The sequence below is a fragment of the Plodia interpunctella genome, chromosome 11 (genome assembly GCF_027563975.2).
Source record: "Plodia interpunctella isolate USDA-ARS_2022_Savannah chromosome 11, ilPloInte3.2, whole genome shotgun sequence".
Taxonomy (NCBI): Eukaryota; Metazoa; Arthropoda; class Insecta; order Lepidoptera; family Pyralidae; genus Plodia; species Plodia interpunctella.
Genome location: NC_071304.1, coordinates 153,064 through 171,296, shown reverse-complemented (window position 1 = coordinate 171,296; position 18,233 = coordinate 153,064). Strand labels below are relative to the sequence as shown.

At 37.0% G+C, this 18,233-nt stretch overlaps 1 protein-coding gene across 1 annotated transcript in view; it reads right to left on the bottom strand.

Annotated features, from left to right (window-relative positions):
* Positions 1-18,233, bottom strand: part of LOC128673544 (uncharacterized protein) — a 59,809-nt gene that overhangs the window by 22,645 nt on the left and 18,931 nt on the right. The window contains exon 4 of the mRNA XM_053751464.2: positions 13,736-13,909. Coding sequence (XP_053607439.1) covers positions 13,736-13,909 — 174 coding nt within the window. The remainder of the gene's footprint in view (positions 1-13,735; positions 13,910-18,233) is intronic.

Genomic DNA, 18,233 nt, shown 5'->3' with positions numbered 1-18,233 from the left:
TGACAACTACTAACTAGGTATTAATTAGCTACCTATAATTGTTTGACCCGGCTGCCAGATAAATCCAATTTTTCACAAAAAAAATCTTTTTTTGTGTTGAAAAAATATATAATTATAAATATAACAATATATTATATTTTTGTTATTTAAATGTCTTCCGTTTCAAGTTGAGTCAGTCAGGTGGCGTGTGGCATGCCTCGAGGAGCGCCGCAAATAATTTGCGCGTGCGCAGCGCTCGGTATGAGCAGAGGTGACCCAATACTTGCATTTACAGTGTGCCTAATTGGATATTCTCTAGTTGTTATGCCAGTATTTAGGTATAAGTAGATACCTAAATACTGGCATAACAACTAGGTATAACTATTGGTATCTACTTATACCTAAATACTGGCATAACAACTAGGTATAACTATTGGTATCTACTTATACCTAAATACTGGCATAACAACTAGGTATAACTATTGGTATCTTCTTATACCTAAATACTGGCATAACAACTAGGTATAACTATTGGTATCTACTTATACCTAAATACTGGCATAACAACTAGGTATAACTATTGGTATCTACTTATACCTAAATACTGGCATAACAACTAGGTATAACTATTGGTATCTTCTTATACCTAAATACTGGCATAACAACTAGGTATAACTATTGGTATCTACTTATACCTAAATACTGGCATAACAACTAGGTATAACTATTGGTATCTACTTATACCTAAATACTGGCATAACAACTAGGTATAACTATTGGTATCTACTTATACCTAAATACTGGCATAACAACTAGGTATAACTATTGGTATCTTCTTATACCTAAATACTGGCATAACAACTAGGTATAACTATTGGTATCTACTTATACCTAAATACTGGCATAACAACTAGGTATAACTATTGGTATCTACTTATACCTAAATACTGGCATAACAACTAGGTATAACTATTGGTATCTACTTATACCTAAATACTGGCATAACAACTAGGTATAACTATTGGTATCTTCTTATACCTAAATACTGGCATAACAACTAGGTATAACTATTGGTATCTACTTATACCTAAATACTGGCATAACAACTAGGTATAACTATTGGTATCTACTTATACCTAAATACTGGCATAACAACTAGGTATAACTATTGGTATCTACTTATACCTAAATACTGGCATAACAACTAGGTATAACTATTGGTATCTTCTTATACCTAAATACTGGCATAACAACTAGGTATAACTATTGGTATCTACTTATACCTAAATACTGGCATAACAACTAGGTATAACTATTGGTATCTTCTTATACCTAAATACTGGCATAACAACTAGGTATAACTATTGGTATCTACTTATACCTAAATACTGGCATAACAACTAGGTATAACTATTGGTATCTACTTATACCTAAATACTGGCATAACAACTAGGTATAACTATTGGTATCTACTTATACCTAAATACTGGCATAACAACTAGGTATAACTATTGGTATCTTCTTATACCTAAATACTGGCATAACAACTAGGTATAACTATTGGTATCTACTTATACCTAAATACTGGCATAACAACTAGGTATAACTATTGGTATCTACTTATACCTAAATACTGGCATAACAACTAGGTATAACTATTGGTATCTACTTATACCTAAATACTGGCATAACAACTAGGTATAACTATTGGTATCATCTTATACCTAAATACTGGCATAACAACTAGGTATAACTATTGGTATCTTCTTATACCTAAATACTGGCATAACAACTAGGCATAACTATTGGTATCTACTTATACCTAAATACTGGCATAACAACTAGAGAATATCCAATTATTAAATAATATTTTGTAAAATAAAATGCTTAAAAACTTGTAAAAAAAACGTTCCCGATTTACTTACGTGACACTGATTTACGTCACTAAATTTTATTCATCAGACTGATAACTGGTGGAACACTTACCTGAAACAAAACACAAAATAGATTATTTATGATTAGAAGTTTTCTGAGCTTTAATAAAATGAGTCTGTGGATGTTTCGTTCCATGACATCGTCGAGGAGTTTACATCGATTTAGGAAAAAATTAAGAAACTGACGCGTGCTGCACCGGCGACGACACGCGGTGTGACAGCGGAGGGCGGATGATGAGGCTGATTGTGGTATACTGGATATTTATTGGGTTTTTCCAGGATGGGAACAAGATAAGGACTGATTATGTTCTAGATACAATAAATAAAGTTGTTGATACAAAACGTATCTCTATTTGATATTATTATTTTTAATTAATAAAATTTTTATTTAATCAGCTGTTCATCTAATATCATAATATGTTTATGCAAGATTAAAAATACATTTTATATACTACTACTATACTGCTTTTATAAGAATCCTGTAAATGAATCATAAGAAAATCAAGAGAAACCGTAGCTATTTTCTCGTCGTAATGAAACTCATTGGCAAATCACGATTCAGAATTAGCTTCAATCTGCCCCGGGCTGGGTCACGATGCGCGGAGAAAGCCCTGGATCCTGGGGTCAATGGAAAGGTGTGACGTCACGCGTCAGGTTATGTAAGCTGAAGATGTATCTTTTTGATGAACCTTTGTAAACTCTTTATTGCACGAAGAAAACCCATACAGAGAAAGCTAAAAATAAAAAAAGTGACGCGTATAAACGCGGGCTTATCCCAGAATGGGATTTCTTCCAGTCAAGTATTTGAAAGAAAATAATTTAACTCACAAATAAAGGTAGCGAGCGTGAGGTAAACGTGAATTGTGAATAAATAGAAGTTCACGAAAGATCAAGTACATATATAAAACAATGAATTAATGAATTACTTAAATAAGTATACTTTATGATAACTCATTATTTAAACATAACTATTTATTATTACTACACACAATAAATACATAAAAAATATAAATAAAACAATTTTTGTTCCGAAGAAAAATCAAGTATATTATATATTGTTATAATTTGCTCTTAAAGTAACCGTATATAAATATCGTCCTACAATGACTTCAGTTTTATTACAAAAAGTCTGCGAATATTACAAAACACAACATTTCCGCCAGTTTCGTCTACAAACAATATTATCTGTGTAATCTGTATTAAATAATAGTGACACGGCGTAACATTACATTTGTAATGTTGTGACGACATACAATTTGGAAGTCACCCAATATGGCGGACCTATCGAGGCTCATTTGTGATATGTGATAGGGAAAGCAAATAAATACTAATGTTGTGAATTGTCTGTCATTTTGGTATATGGCTTTTAATGGTCCCAGTGAGTTCCACTACATTACACTCCTAATGGACACACATACGTACAGTTATTTACATTAGAACATTCACTCTATTTCGAGTCATCGTTGTGTAATAGTGTAGTGTGTAGTATAAGGATGATAAACTTGCAAATGCTCAAATTTAATTTTCAATTTCACTGCGTTGATATAATATATGATTTATATGTTAGTAACTATTATATTACGTTGTCTATAATCTAATAAAACTTTACCGTTAGTAAAGTAAGTTTTTTTTTCAGCATTGACATACAACAGACAACATTTAGGTGTTTATCCCGCAATCGCAAGCGAAGCCGCGGGCTCTCCACTCTATTGCCGAATTCAGATAGATGCCAATGTTTGCCAGAATGAAAGTTCAAAGTTTGTATGTGAGCTGTTCATTACCGCGAGGAAAAACTCACAATGTACCCCGAAACCTGCAAGTTCAGCAATCTGTTTCCCATTCCTAGCATATGCCGGCTTTAAACATAGAGAGAGAAAGAGAGGAAGATCTATCATTGTCAGTAGCAAAATATCGTACGCTAGAACTGCAGGATGGCGTGATAAAATCTAAATTTATTATTAGAATTAGATTATTGAAATAACAAATAACAAACGACTGTGCGACAGACATATAGACAAGATCCACGTGCTCTGCAAACAAAACAAAACAAGCGCACAACAGTTACGTAACACATTCCGGGTATTGTTATATCACTAAGTGGTCATTAAGTTTGTATGATGTATGAGTTGTATGAATATTCGTCTTGCATCCGTTTGGCCATGTTTAGTGGCTTGGAATTGTTTTAGTTGGTTGCGAAACTGCATGCGATTAAATAAAATATTTTGTAAATTAACTATTGGCTGTCGCGGCTTCGCTCGGGTAAAAACATAATACACTTGTGGTGTATTATGTTTTATTATATTGATGAAAACCGCATGAAAATCTGTGCAGTTTGTTTTTGAGTTTATGAGTTCTTGTTTTATAACATGTAAAACACATGTTCACACAAAGTGCACTGAAGCCTTGTCACTGTGCACTGAAGTTGTGAAGAACATCACGTCTTTATTATATGTAAAAAAAATTAGGGTCAACTCAACTTGGCTGTCCGGAAAAAGGACATATCTTATCTCTGGATAAATCCCACAAAAAAACAATTTATTATTAAGCAAATAAAGACGACTACTAAAGCTACTGCCAATTTATCAATAACTATGTACTTAATTGTTTTAAAACAATGCACAATGATTAGTAGCCCTTTTTCCGTTACTTCTTGGAGTAAACAAGCGTAAGTAACAATGATGGGAGTTTAGTGCCCCCCCCCCCTCCCCTCACCCCCTCACCTTGCGAACCAAGTCGTTACCTAGCCTGTAGTTTTTGCCAATATAGTTTCAGAAACCGTAGGGTGACCACACAGAGAGTGTGAAATTGTTTTTAACGAAGTTATCGTCATGTGAGCTGTAACGGCTGGACGATACGTTGACGCAATTTGAAAAACATAGATTTTCTTCGGCTAAACAAGGAAATGTAAGAAGTAATATAATGATTCCCTCATCCTCCTAGCATTCGGGGCTGTAGTGCCGCGAATCCCGTGGTCAGTGTAAACATTCGTGTCTTTTCGATTCGATTCGTGTCTAATTTTACAATTACTTATCTGATACTCACTTATATTGTATTCATTAGCCACCTCGTGCTAAATGTACGATGTACGGGGTCGGTAGTATTCTAGATCACGTCACAGGGATTTATACTTGCCACGATCCTAACTCCTAGGAATGTCTCTAAATATCATGAATCTCACAAAACCCAAATGATCCTACTCCCATGGCGCCCCTACAGCAACCCACGCTCCCAGCCAGTCATTGTTATCATTATCTCATTTCTACTGCGCACTGCGCCTGCGCTAACTGCGTCTGCGCACCACTGCGCGCGACCACATCCTGCGATCGGGTGTCCAGGACCAGAAATAATTAATTTTGAATACTGGAGATGTTTTCTTTGTGAGGGCTTGAGGTTGAATCGTATAATCCTTCATAAGTTATTTGTTTGTTATAAAATTTGGTACTCTTATAAAGTGCGATAATTTAACTAGGCGAAGCAGTTAAAAATAAATTAGCACAGACAACAGTATGCTTAAGTATATTTTATTTTGTTTAGCCACAAATGAACCATAAATGCTCAGCTATTTTACACAGACCACGTTAGATAAATTTCATCGAGTTTATTGTACTTACAACAACAACAAAAAACAACGTTTACTTAAGTGTGAATGAATTATTTAGTAAACAAAGTGTACTAAATAACTTGTAGTGCGTGCTCCCCGCCGCCGTCAGCCCTCTGCTGTACGTGAAGTTATCTTTCTTTTATTAATTTTAATTTATGTACTTACTTTCGTGCAATAAAGTTATTACAAACAAACCTACTAGTTTTTTTTATAACAAATGCTTTTATGATGTTTAAATCTAATTTATTCGTTAAAAAGAAACGTTCAAATATTTGTCTCGTGCCGGTTTAAAATCTTTCACTTTCTCGCACGGAGTACCCACGAGAATCGATTCAAACTATAATACTCGTTATAATGATTGTTATGCAATCGATAACATTACGCGTAACGCGAGTTCATTAAGTAACACCTCATTGACCTTTAAGAAAAGTAACATCATCTGACATTTTTACCATCATCGAAACTAGTGGCTGAACCACTAACCCTAATCCGAACCGAAAGCTTATTTTTTTTAATGTATAAAAAATTGGCGATTTTTAGTTTTTTTTTTATGTGTAATATCTTTTCTTCTTGTACTGTACTTGCTTGGAAATCTATAAACAGAATAGGCCTCCAAGATTTAGTATCATTTCCTATTCACCGGCTTAACAACTTTTTTTTTATTAGCTGTTTGAGTCCCACTGCTGGGCGAAAGCCTCCCCTAACCTACTAGTAATAAAACATACGATTAAAAATATAACCCCCATTTGGTCTTCGAGGCAATTGGGTATAAAGAGAGTGTGGAATTATTAAGTTTTTATAAGTAATTATGACTCTGCTTTACTGTACCTCACGCTCATGCCTTAAGAATATCATGTACGCATAGTGTACGCAAGATGTATATAGCACCTTAGGAAATACTCGTACCATCCTGGCGGTTCAACATAGCGACTGTCAATACAACATCTTATTCAGCCGCGCTGACAGCTGTCAACGGCACGTCAATAAAATCTGAATTTACTGGATTTATGCAGAATGTGATACATATGATGTAAATATGGATGGAGTTCCTGAATAGTATCGGTACCTAGTCTGATTTATTGAATTTTAGATCAAAACTGTTTTGACGAAGACATGCCGCAGGTGGGCTGTTTTTGCCCGACTGCTCGTAAACGGAATGTAATATTTTCAGGATTCTTAAAATGATTATGAATGTCCTTTTGGGACCGGGAACACGTCCAAATGGATGTGTTCCCGGTTACTTTCGCAGCTGTGACTCCTTAAAACCCAGTGTACACTCGAAAAACAAAGCTTAAAATTTTAAGGCAGTGTATTCCTCTTTCCTCTATACCCTAACGACTAAGTATCGATAGCATTATGACCATATAATTGGATGACATAAGAGAGTGCCTTCCGGCGGTCGCCCGGACGGCTCCGCTCGAGAAAACACGGATATTATACAACCTTTGGCGCCCAATAATAACTTGTTTTGTTTGGTATGGTTGTTTCACGAGTTTACGATTCAATTAGGTTGTTATATTGTTCAGAAATTTTGCATCATGTTATTTTTATCAATAATATAGTTTATACCGACAGTGGCTTCGTTTATATCTAAAAGCTCTCTAACCATAGTTTTTAAGGTAAGGACAAACTCGTCTGCATATTTGCGGATCGAAATCAACTATTCGGATTAGATTATGTGTATATGCTGGCAACGTTTCAAGAAAAGTGATACTAATTAACTTTAATTTTCCTACCAACTACGCCGGAACTTCGCTCCTGTGAGCGATTATGTTCTACATGTGTACCAAATAACATTAAATCCTATAGATTTTGTGTGAACGACTTGTACTTATATCCGTTTTTACTAACTTTGCATCTATAATATTAACAGCATACATATCAGCTGTATCTTAAAGGTAACAATTCCTTTCAAAGCAAAAGTCAGTAAGCTGTAGCACGCGGGTGTTTGCGCCCATCCGCGTCTAATTGACCATTTTCCCGCCCAAATCCGCCATTACGCCATTAGCAGAATGACAGCTGTCATGCTCGCGCAAATCAAAACAACTCATATTAAAATGAATGAAGTTGTGTTGTGATTAGTTAGGTCTAGAAGCTGTCATGGTTTCGGAATAAAATTGATGGCTTTTTTGTGACATCCATTCCATTTCAGGGTGCAATATTAAAGCAAATTGAAATTACCACAGGATCGATTCCTCAAAATCTTGAGATGAGATGAACGGCAACGATTGACGAATACCTATCATAAAAAAGGGTATCTGAGCGTACTCGTCGAAAGGGCGGGAAGGTGGGTGTTACGTATTTATAGCCGTAGTTTGATATTTTTTCATAGATACTGAGGTGACTTGCTAATTCTGGTGTGGGCACTGGGTCTCTCAAACTAACAGCAAAAAAAACCGTAATTAGGTATGTTAAATGTTAGTGAAAATCATTTTTCTGTTCTAAACAAATTAGAAATTCGCCACTCATAGCCACCAAATAGCTCCATAACTCCGTGCTTGACATGCAGGTGAGTGTACGAATTGCAGTGAGTGTGTAAACTCACGCGAACGAATAAGGTGCGCATGCGCCGACCGCATTTCCTTGCTTCAGTGCTTGTGGCGTAAAGTAGCAGCTACACCGCGGACATTCGCCGTGGGTAGCTCTAATAAATTCCATGCTTTTATTTGAGAGAATATACGGATAAACGTTTCATTTCACATTTTGACATCGATAGAATCATATAATTTAAAACTTTCACCGATATAGGACTGATATAGTAGTCAAAACAATAAAACTTATTTTGTGTCTCGGGCCAGCGTTCGCTAAAGTGTTGAATAGGAAAAGATACGCAGAAATTCGTACAAGAAACTGTTGTACTGGAAGTCCTGTATTTGTTTAAATATTACTTGAGTATTCTCGTTTCTCCACCATTCTCCGATTCCCTCACTTGAGTATGCTTCCGTTATCATTAAGGGCTGTGAGATCCTGAAGCCCAAAACCCGCTTTGTTCCTGTTATGACTGGAGGTCGGTCTTTTTAGGCTTAGATGGCTACTCATGCGATGGCTCTCCGGTCTATGGCTTTCCTTAAACATTCAATTACTGGGCACACTTTTGACACACACCAAGCCATTGCTCGATCCCTTCAAATCAAATCAGTTATTTTATTCCATATTTAACATTGCTGACTCGGTTTTAACGTAACAATGTTTCAACAAATATCTGCAAAGTACTGTATTCGGTGCGTCCGCACCTCATTGTGAAAATTGATTTAATTGTTGCGTAGAGTTCCGCTCGTTGTTGGAAAACATCATAAAGCGAGGTAATAAATGTCATGGTGATTCATTGCGGGGAAGCGGTACTTTCTTATTCTTCTCAGCTCGTTAGTTTATCGATTTTAAGATGACTTTAATATATAACACAAAAGCCCGCAGAAACAAAGCATTATCAGCCAGGTTTTGATGAAAGTTTATTGCAATAAATTCATTTATTTATTGATTTATCTGAACCTACACGGAAATATTGATAAAATAGCAGCTAGAAAGTTGCAATTCAGGCATTCGCACGTTAACTGCATCGCACATAGCATTTAGCTACATCCACAGTACTCCCTCATTGCGCGAGCAATGTCCTCCAAACCGCGCATTGAGTTATTAACATTAAAACGGAAAATAAATAAATAAATATTTATGTATGTATGTAATGTACAAACGTTTCTTCTATTTTATTCGGCACCGAATTATATTGCTGGCAAATATGCTCGCTGCTAATTGGTATCTATGTGTCGCAGTAATCTATATGGTAATGCACCTATGTGCCTTGTTAAATAAATAAAGATATAACGTGTTGTTTATCATATCAGTCTAATCCTGCAGTTTCTGACGTGTTACAAACAACCGTGTAGGTAACCTTATTATAGGTTGCCGTGAGGTCGTCTTTAACACGTTTTAGAGCATTTTCCGGAATACAAAGTGAAGCGAAGCAGGGGCGGAGAGGTTGTCGCTAATATATCTGAGTGTCCCGCCTCTCGGCTCGGCCTGGATCCAGCGAGCATTGCCCGAGACCGCACAGAATGCAGTCATTCATTATTTGTTTCACAAATTGAAATACAAAATATTTTTTAAAGGAGTGTTGGCTTGAAGTCTGATAGGAAGATATGCGTGCTAGGTACCACGGACCACGAGTGCTATTGGATAATAATAATAATGGTTTGACAATTATACATATGTATGCCACAGACGAGAAACAGTAGGAACACGGAAACTGAATATGGCAATTTATGGCTGTGGAAGAAACCTGAAAAGCCCTCTGGTGGATAAGAGAAGAGAGACTTTGTCTATCTTCACGGCATGTTAAAGACATTCATGAGGCTGGCTATGCTCTCCAGAATCTCGTACTCCACGGATTTAAGTTTTATATAGAATCTTGCTAGGTTTTCCACCTACCCTATGTCCTTCCCCGTATTCCAAACAATATTTTTGCGAAATTCCAACGAGATTATATTGTGAATAAAGCGTGAAAGATCAAATAAACTTATTTTTGTATTTATAGTATAAATATATTTGTTTACATTTATTTATTTCGTGGTGATGAACAATCCAGAACAGTGAAAACTCGCATACTGTTTGCGCGCGGCTGCGGCCGCGTTTTTGCGGCCGTTCCGCTCTCATACCGCGAATACCGAAAGAACTAATAAATGTTTATCTCTGCTTCATACAGACGGACGAGCGACCATATCTTTACACTTTCTTGACATAAAAATGCCATTTTAATTTTTAGAATACTCAATTATTTAAATTATGTTCGAATAGCGACACAGATTGATTTAGCCCCAAAGTAAGCTCGAGACTTGTGTCTTGGGATACTAACTCAACGATATTATATTCTAGTATACATATAAATATATAGAAAAATTGTCAAGACCCACCGAAAAGATCAATCTGAAAAATATCATTTTCCATTTTGATCTGACAGGCGATCGAACCCGGGACCCCCAGTATGTGCCTGGCATGAGGGCCATTAGGCTACAGAGCTTGCCAAATAAACACTGATTACAGAACTACCAGACCGTTTGAGAGTTGTAGCCGCACTAATGGCAGGTGTGCGTAGGCGTTGCGTAGAAAGTGACACGTGTGTGATGTGATCTCGTGACTCAGAGGACGCGGGCCCTGAGGTCACGGGTTTCATTCCACTTGCTATTGTTTACGTTCATTGACACACTTTACACACGTTGCCAATAAAATATAGAAGAATATATTTTGACTATATTGTTTAAGAATATTATCATTGCGTGAAATTCTTAGTTCTTCTTGCGATTGCTAAAATTTATGTTAAAATCAAAATACGCAAATATAGTTTAATATTGTGGTGTATTTCATATTATTGAAGCAGCATAAAACATATTGCCTAACACATAACATTAAAAACATTATCAAACAATTTAACACGTTTATTTCAAAAAATTTTCAAAAGGAGACAGAAGATAAAATTCGTAGAATCAAAGTCTTCTCGTCCTTCTCTTTATTTAACTAATGATGCTGTACATCTATTATCGATGTCATTGATGATCATTTCAAACAAAATCCCATATATTAATACTAATATAGTATAATTTGAATAAGATTTTTGCTAATAAATAAAAGGTTATTAAAAACGTGAACTCTAGAGTGTGCGTACGCGCAAGTTTAAATTTGCTGTAACCGTCCTGTTCTGTCCTGTCCTGTCCTGTCCTCCGTTTGATTTAACGATGAAATTTGTTCAGATAAAATGTAAAGTGTAACAAATAGTTTGTTTGTATATAATAGTCTTTTGTTTATTAATATCTTCGAGTAATTCCGAAACACTATAACATATATAAAATCCCTCTCACAATAACCAGTTAGCTGACGATAAACAACCACAGTAAATATCATTAGCGGCAGACACGAGGCTTGTCGATGGAATCTATCGGTTCCGCGAGCGAGCTTCCTGGAGCTTTGGCTTTAAGCTCGGTGTTAGCTTTTATGAGCAGGAAGCCATTAGCCTGCTGCTACACGCGGGAGATGATTTATCGGAATAATGGCTGGTGGTGTTTGTGTTGTTGAATTATATCTCACGAACTTAGGACACACGTGAATCTGCGGCCTTTTGGAATCTATGGATTTTTAATGATCTGGATCTTTCATCGAAGGTAAGGTTTCTGAATAAGGTGCCTAAAGAACAAATTAAGATGATGAAATAAATTAATTAATTATCCTAAATAATATTACAAATACGAAAGTATGTTTGTATAGGGTGCCTTTCATCCCGGAAATCAAATGTTACCGTGGGAAATTTACGCGGGCGAAGCCGCGGGCAAAAGCTAGTAAAAAAATAAATTTCAAATGCCCGCATGACGAGCGTGTGTAATAGTTGTTACTACTAACTACACCTAAGTAACTATGTTTAATATTTATGTTCCATTCGAGTGTTTATGTCCCATTCAATGCGCGTCCGTGACTTTATACTTTTATATTTAACCTAACCTATAGTCTAGATATTTATTCGGCCATGACTGGCAGATGCTTAGCCGTGGGTAAACGCTTAAATTAAATAAATGAAAAAGCTAATATTTAATGGTTTTATAATAGTGTCTCCTGTCCTCGTGTCTCATGCATGTCCTAAGCAAATATATTAGCAGGAATATTTGCCCCACTTTTGTAAATACATATCGAATGTTCATGCGATCAGTTAATGACACTATACGTTTATTAGATTAAATGTTTCGTAAGGAACTCTAGTTTCTTGGCCTACCATTTTCTCATAAATTTGCAAATTCATCCAACTTTCCTAAGTCTAAATTTAGCCGGAACAGAACCCAGGAGAAATTGTGTCTATTCTGTGAATTTGGTAGTACAATGAGTGTCTGCTGTCATTGTGATTCCGGATTCGAGAAACTTCTGGCTACACTTAGTTTGTGCAGGTCACTTGTTTAGCATTAATTTGATCAGTAGTTGTCAGGTGAAGATAAGGCGTAATCGTGTGGTTACAATCTAATTGCCCGGGGCTTGGCTCCCGTGGGAATTTTGAGATAAAATATAGCCTATAGCAATCTTGGATAATGTACCTTTCTAATTTGAAATCGGAAATTAGAAAGATTTTTTGAAATCGGTTCTTTAGTTTCGGAGACTCAAAAATACAAACTCACAACCTCACAAACATTTACCTCATACTAATATTGCTAACTATCCTATTTACGCAAACACATTTATTTGATTTGATTAAATATAATAAAACAATTAAATTGATTTATTGCGTGTTATTAAGTAGAAGAAATGTAATGGGTGAAAAACTAAATTATTTGTCTGAAGCGTGAAAGTGTTAGCGAAGAAAGTCGTTTAATATAAATAACTTAAACATATGCGCAAGCAATGTGATAAGTTATTCCGAAAATTATGTATTAACTTGCACGTGAGCCGCAATCGGAGCCAAGAGCGAACCGCCCGAGACGTGACCGTCGTATCAGATGATACACGAATACTAGTTCCACCGTTGACACGCTTTACGAAATCTTAGGACATGCGCTCTCAAAGCCTAGATGTCTAGACTAGAACAATATGAGAAAAGTGCTAGAGAACTAATTGGTTACTGCACTTCTTAAACAAAATAAAGTGCACTTAAGTAGTCACAGTCTTTTCAGCAGAGGAAGACCAATAAAATGATGACGACATTAAACACACATCATGGCCACTATGGAGAAAAAAGACAAAGGACAGACTACAATGGAAGAAGCCTATGTGTCCCCTGACACGCTGGAAGACTCCAGCAATATAACTTAATATTAATAAAGACTTCGTTTTTCTCCAACCCAATAGGCTAGTATATCTACGAGGTACTTACATACAGTGTATGTGTCTATTTCATTCAGTATACATTTTATTCCAAAAGTCCTGCACTTTCTGAAATATGGTCGCTATGCTTTGGATCGTGCGTCGTGCCCCATACCATTTTAGAACTAACGTCTCACAAGGCCTTTACACGCTGAACCTATATCCACATGCAAATCTCAAAAGACCGGGCGACTACCCATGATTGAATCCAAAAGACAATATAATAAAAAGTAATAAAAATATAGCTAGCTTTCCTACTGACTGTTCTATTTCTTTATTATATCATCTCTGAAGTAAGATGACGAGGTCAGGCAATGCTTGTGTCCTCACACATCAGGCGAGGTGTGACTCTCACACAAAAACAAAGGTAAGTAACGTTCGTGTTTCCACTTACCGTGGTAGCATGGTGAGCAGGCAACAGCACCAGCGGCGGCTTCCTCTGCTTCCTGACGCCGCGACGCTTGGCCCCCGGCGCGGGCAGCGTGGAGTGGTGGCCCAGCCAGTGGCTCACCAGCTTCTCCTTGCTGTTGGCGCTGCCGAACTCGCCCGGTGGCTCTGCTGCGCTGTCCTGGTAGAAAAAACAGAATCTTTTGCAATAAATTTCAATTTGAAGTGGGTGCCGAAGACACGATAGAAGATTAAAAGATAGAAGCCCCTATAATTATGGTCTTTAGATTCTCGGCTCACGACTTGGCTCTGTCGTAAAATAATACCAGTCTAAAGTCTTTATTCTTTTAAAATTATGTGGCGATACGAGATATGATAATTTTGATACCGAATGATTCATGAAGGCCAACTATTATCATTTTACATTATTTCTCTACGACAGTGCAATAACAACCACAAATAATAAATCGCAATTGTATTCATCATCGATTAATACCATCAGTAACAAAAACCATTCATTACACAACACCTCGTAGAAGCAATGGGCCACAGAAACTAATCACCAACATAATAGAAGAATACACACAATGCAACAAAGAGGCGCGACAATCGACAATAGCATGGTGATTGTACATGTACAGTCGACTACATGGCAAGTTACACAGCTTCGCGCTCTATGTGAGGGTAGTTAAGGTGAATCTGCAATGTATATGGTTGATGTGAATTTGACTGTACTTGCGGAGGCTGAGATCGATTGTGATGGTAATATATTTGGCCATTTGACTTTTTTATAAACTTTTATTAGTTTCACCTATCTCTCTATTTAGGAAGTTATAATTCGGCCAACTTGCGGTCCCGATTACGCAATTTCGCATTCGTATCCTGAAATGATAATGGAACTGGAAGGTGACCATGCAGTATTCTATTTTTAAACAAAACCAAAAAAAATGCAGCTAATTTGATTTCCTTTAGAGTCGTCGTGGAGTTATTTATTAGAAAATACTGGTCACGCTTTCGCGCATCCAAATAGAAAAATTGATTTTTAATCAAGCACTCACGCGCGCGTACTGAATCCTTTTTACCGACTAGTTGGAGGGGAATATGGCGCGCGCGTCTCAGCCGGTGTTTCCCCGCGCGCGCCCCCCGCCCCGTTTATAGGATGGGGCCTTAGCATCCTGCCCCCCCCTTAAAGGAGCTGGAGGCTTCCTTTAAGCAGTCCCATCCATCTGTTGGAAGCAGACAGACCCTATTGAGGGCTCTGCGCTCGATGCCACGTTGAGTTATGAAGTCTGCTACACGACATACTTTGTCTGTGCCGGGATATAAGCGACACACCCTTCCCATCCTCCACTTGAGGGGTGGAAGTGGCTCTTTGAAAACCACCATGTCTCCGACTTTTAATTCCCTGTTACGAATTTTATTCTTGTTCCTTTGTTGCATTTCTGCCAAATATTCCTTTGACCAACGATTCCAAAACTGTTGGCGACATGTCTCTATTAGTTTGTAGCGGTTGTGATGTCCGCCCTTGATGTTCTCGCAGGGTGGCTCTGGTAGTGAAGTCAGTGGACGCCCCACGAGAAAATGCCCCGGTGTTAAAGGGGAAAGGTCAGAGGGATCAGAGGATAATGGGATAAGAGGTCTGGAGTTGAGGATGGACTCTATTTGTGTGAAAAGTGTGCTTAACTCTTCGAAAGTAAAAGTGGAATTCCCTACTATGCGTTTAAGAAGATACTTAGAAGATTTAACGTTTGATTCCCATAGTCCGCCTAGTGTTGGGGAGTATGGAGCTATATGTGAAAATTTTATGCCTTCATTGGCAGTGTACTCTTTAATGGATCGGAGACTTGTCCTTAATACCCGGCCCAATTCATTATTGGCGCCTACAAAATTTTTTCCATTGTCACAATGTATTACATGTGGTTTGCTTCTCCTTGCTATGAAGCGTTTAAGACATAATATAAAGGCCTGCGTGCTGAGTTCGCTCACTACTTCAAGATGAACAGCCTTAGTCGAAAAGCAAATAAACAAACAAAGATAACACTTTGAAATTTTATTACCACGGCCCTTTTTACTAGAAATTAGAAAAGGACCAGCGAAGTCAGCACCGCATGTTTGAAATGGATAGAATCGAGAAACCCTACATGCAGGCAAGTTCCCAAGTAATGGTTCCATTGTTTTACCTTTAAGTCTGGTACATATAATGCACTTACGAACAGTGCTCCTAGATAAAATTCTCCCACCAATGGGCCAAAATTGTTCTCTAAATGAACTAAGAAGTTGTTGCGGACCAGCATGAAAGAGTCTTTGGTGTTCGTCTGACATTAAAATTTTTGTAAAATGATGCTTGCTATCCAGTAACGCTGGATGTCTTTTGTCATAATTGAGAGATGTGTTTTCTAGTCTACCACCAACTCTCAGTACACCTGTGGGATCAATGAATGGAGTCAATTGTAAAATATGAGATTTTGGATTTAAAGATTTACCTTGACTCAATAGTTTTATTTCAGATGGAAAGGATTGGCTTTGTGATGTTTTAATAAGATAATTAAGAGATGTTTTAAGTTCGTGTTCTTCTAAAGGACCATAAAGTTTTTGTTTTATTTTAATACAGTTATTTATGAAACGAAACACATATGCAAAAATCCTTTTTAATTTTGAAGCATTTGAATAATTTTCAAATTTTATCAAATCAATAGATGAATCATTCTCATCTTGAACAAGATGAACTTTAAGCTCTGGCAAATTCACAATCGTGTTAGGAAATTGTGGCCATTCAGAATTATGTTTTAAGAGAAATGTGGGAACATGCCACCAGAATGATGAATTTACAAGAACAGTTGGTTCGACACCCCTTGACGCCATGTCAGCTGGGTTGAGGTCTGTAGGGACATATCTCCATGAGTCGCGTTCTGTTAAATCATGTATTTCATTGATACGGTTACAGACAAAGGCTTTCAAAAGTTTAGGTTGTGTTCTAATCCAACCTAAGGTGATTGTTGAATCAGACCAATAAATTTTTGTTTTTATTTTACAACGAAGCGCATTACAAATTTTTGAAACTAAACGTGAGCCCAATAGAGCTGCACAGAGTTCAAGCCGTGGGATGGTGACAGATTTGAGAGGCGCGACCCTAGTTTTGGAAGACAATAAATGAATAGTTATGACATTATTAGCATCAGTGGAACGGAGGTATACACATGCAGCGTACGCGCTTTGAGAAGCATCTACGAAGCAGTGTATCTCAGTTGAAACTGGTAAAGAGCACAGTGCAAACCTAGGAATTGACAAATAAAGTAAAGAGTTTAGTTGTCTTGTTAGAGATTCCCATTTTTTTATTATGTTGGAAGGAACCGGGTCATCCCATTCAAGCTTTAATTGCCATATGTCTTGAAGTAAAATTTTTAAAGTAATAGTGCAAGCGCTCAGAAGGCCTAGTGGGTCAAAAATTTTGCAAGTGTTTGATAGCATGAGTCGTTTTGTTATTGTCGTTTTTTCAAAGTCTAAGTTGATAGAAAATCTAAGGGTATCAGTGTTGGGTGCCCACAGAACACCCAGGACACTGGATTCTTTACTAAAATCTAATGATTGAGTTTCAGTTTGTTCTGAGAAGATTTGAGGACAATTAGTGCGAAATTTGCGTATAGGAAAACATGCAGAAGCTAATGTTTTAGTAACATTTTCATAAATATGTTTTAAATCAAGTTCGTTAGATGCCCCAGTAAGGAGGTCATCAACATAAAAATCCTTTTTAATTACTTCTGAGACCATTTGATCGGGGCACTCATTAGCCAATTGAATTAAACATCTAGTACTTAAGAAAGGAGCTGAAGCTGTCCCATATGTCACTGTGTTAAGTTGTAGTGTGTCGAGTGGCCTCGGACTCTTCAGATCCTCTGAAGAATCTTCATCATTGCGCCATAAGATGAGTTGTAGATGTCTTTGTGATTCATCAATGTTAATTTGTCTATAATGTTTAGTGATGTCACCACTAAGTACATATTGATGTTGACGAAAGCGAATTAAAATGTTGAAGAGATCATCTTGTACAACAGGCCCTACAAGCTGGATGTCATTTAAGGATCGATTTGAACTTGTTTTCATAGAAGCATTAAAGACCACTCGGAGGCGGGTAGTTTCACTAGAGTCCCTAATGACCGGGTGGTGTGGCATAAAGTAGCCAAAATGAGGAGTTTTAATTTTTGTTAAGTGACCAAGATCTTTGTACTCTTCAATGAAGTTAATATATTGTTCCTTAAGGTTGGGATTTTTATTTAATCTTTTTTCTAAGTTTAGGAACTGCCGTTTTGCTATATTAAATGAATTGCCTAAAGCGGCTTCAGGGTTTTCAGAAAATGGTATCATGACTGAAAATCTTCCATTTTCTAAACGTTTAGTGGTGTTGAGGAAGTGTTGTTCACAGTATTCATCATTAGCAGACATAGGCGGTTTAGAAAGTTGTACTTCTTCAAGGTTCCAAAACTGAGACAATTTATCACTTATTTCCT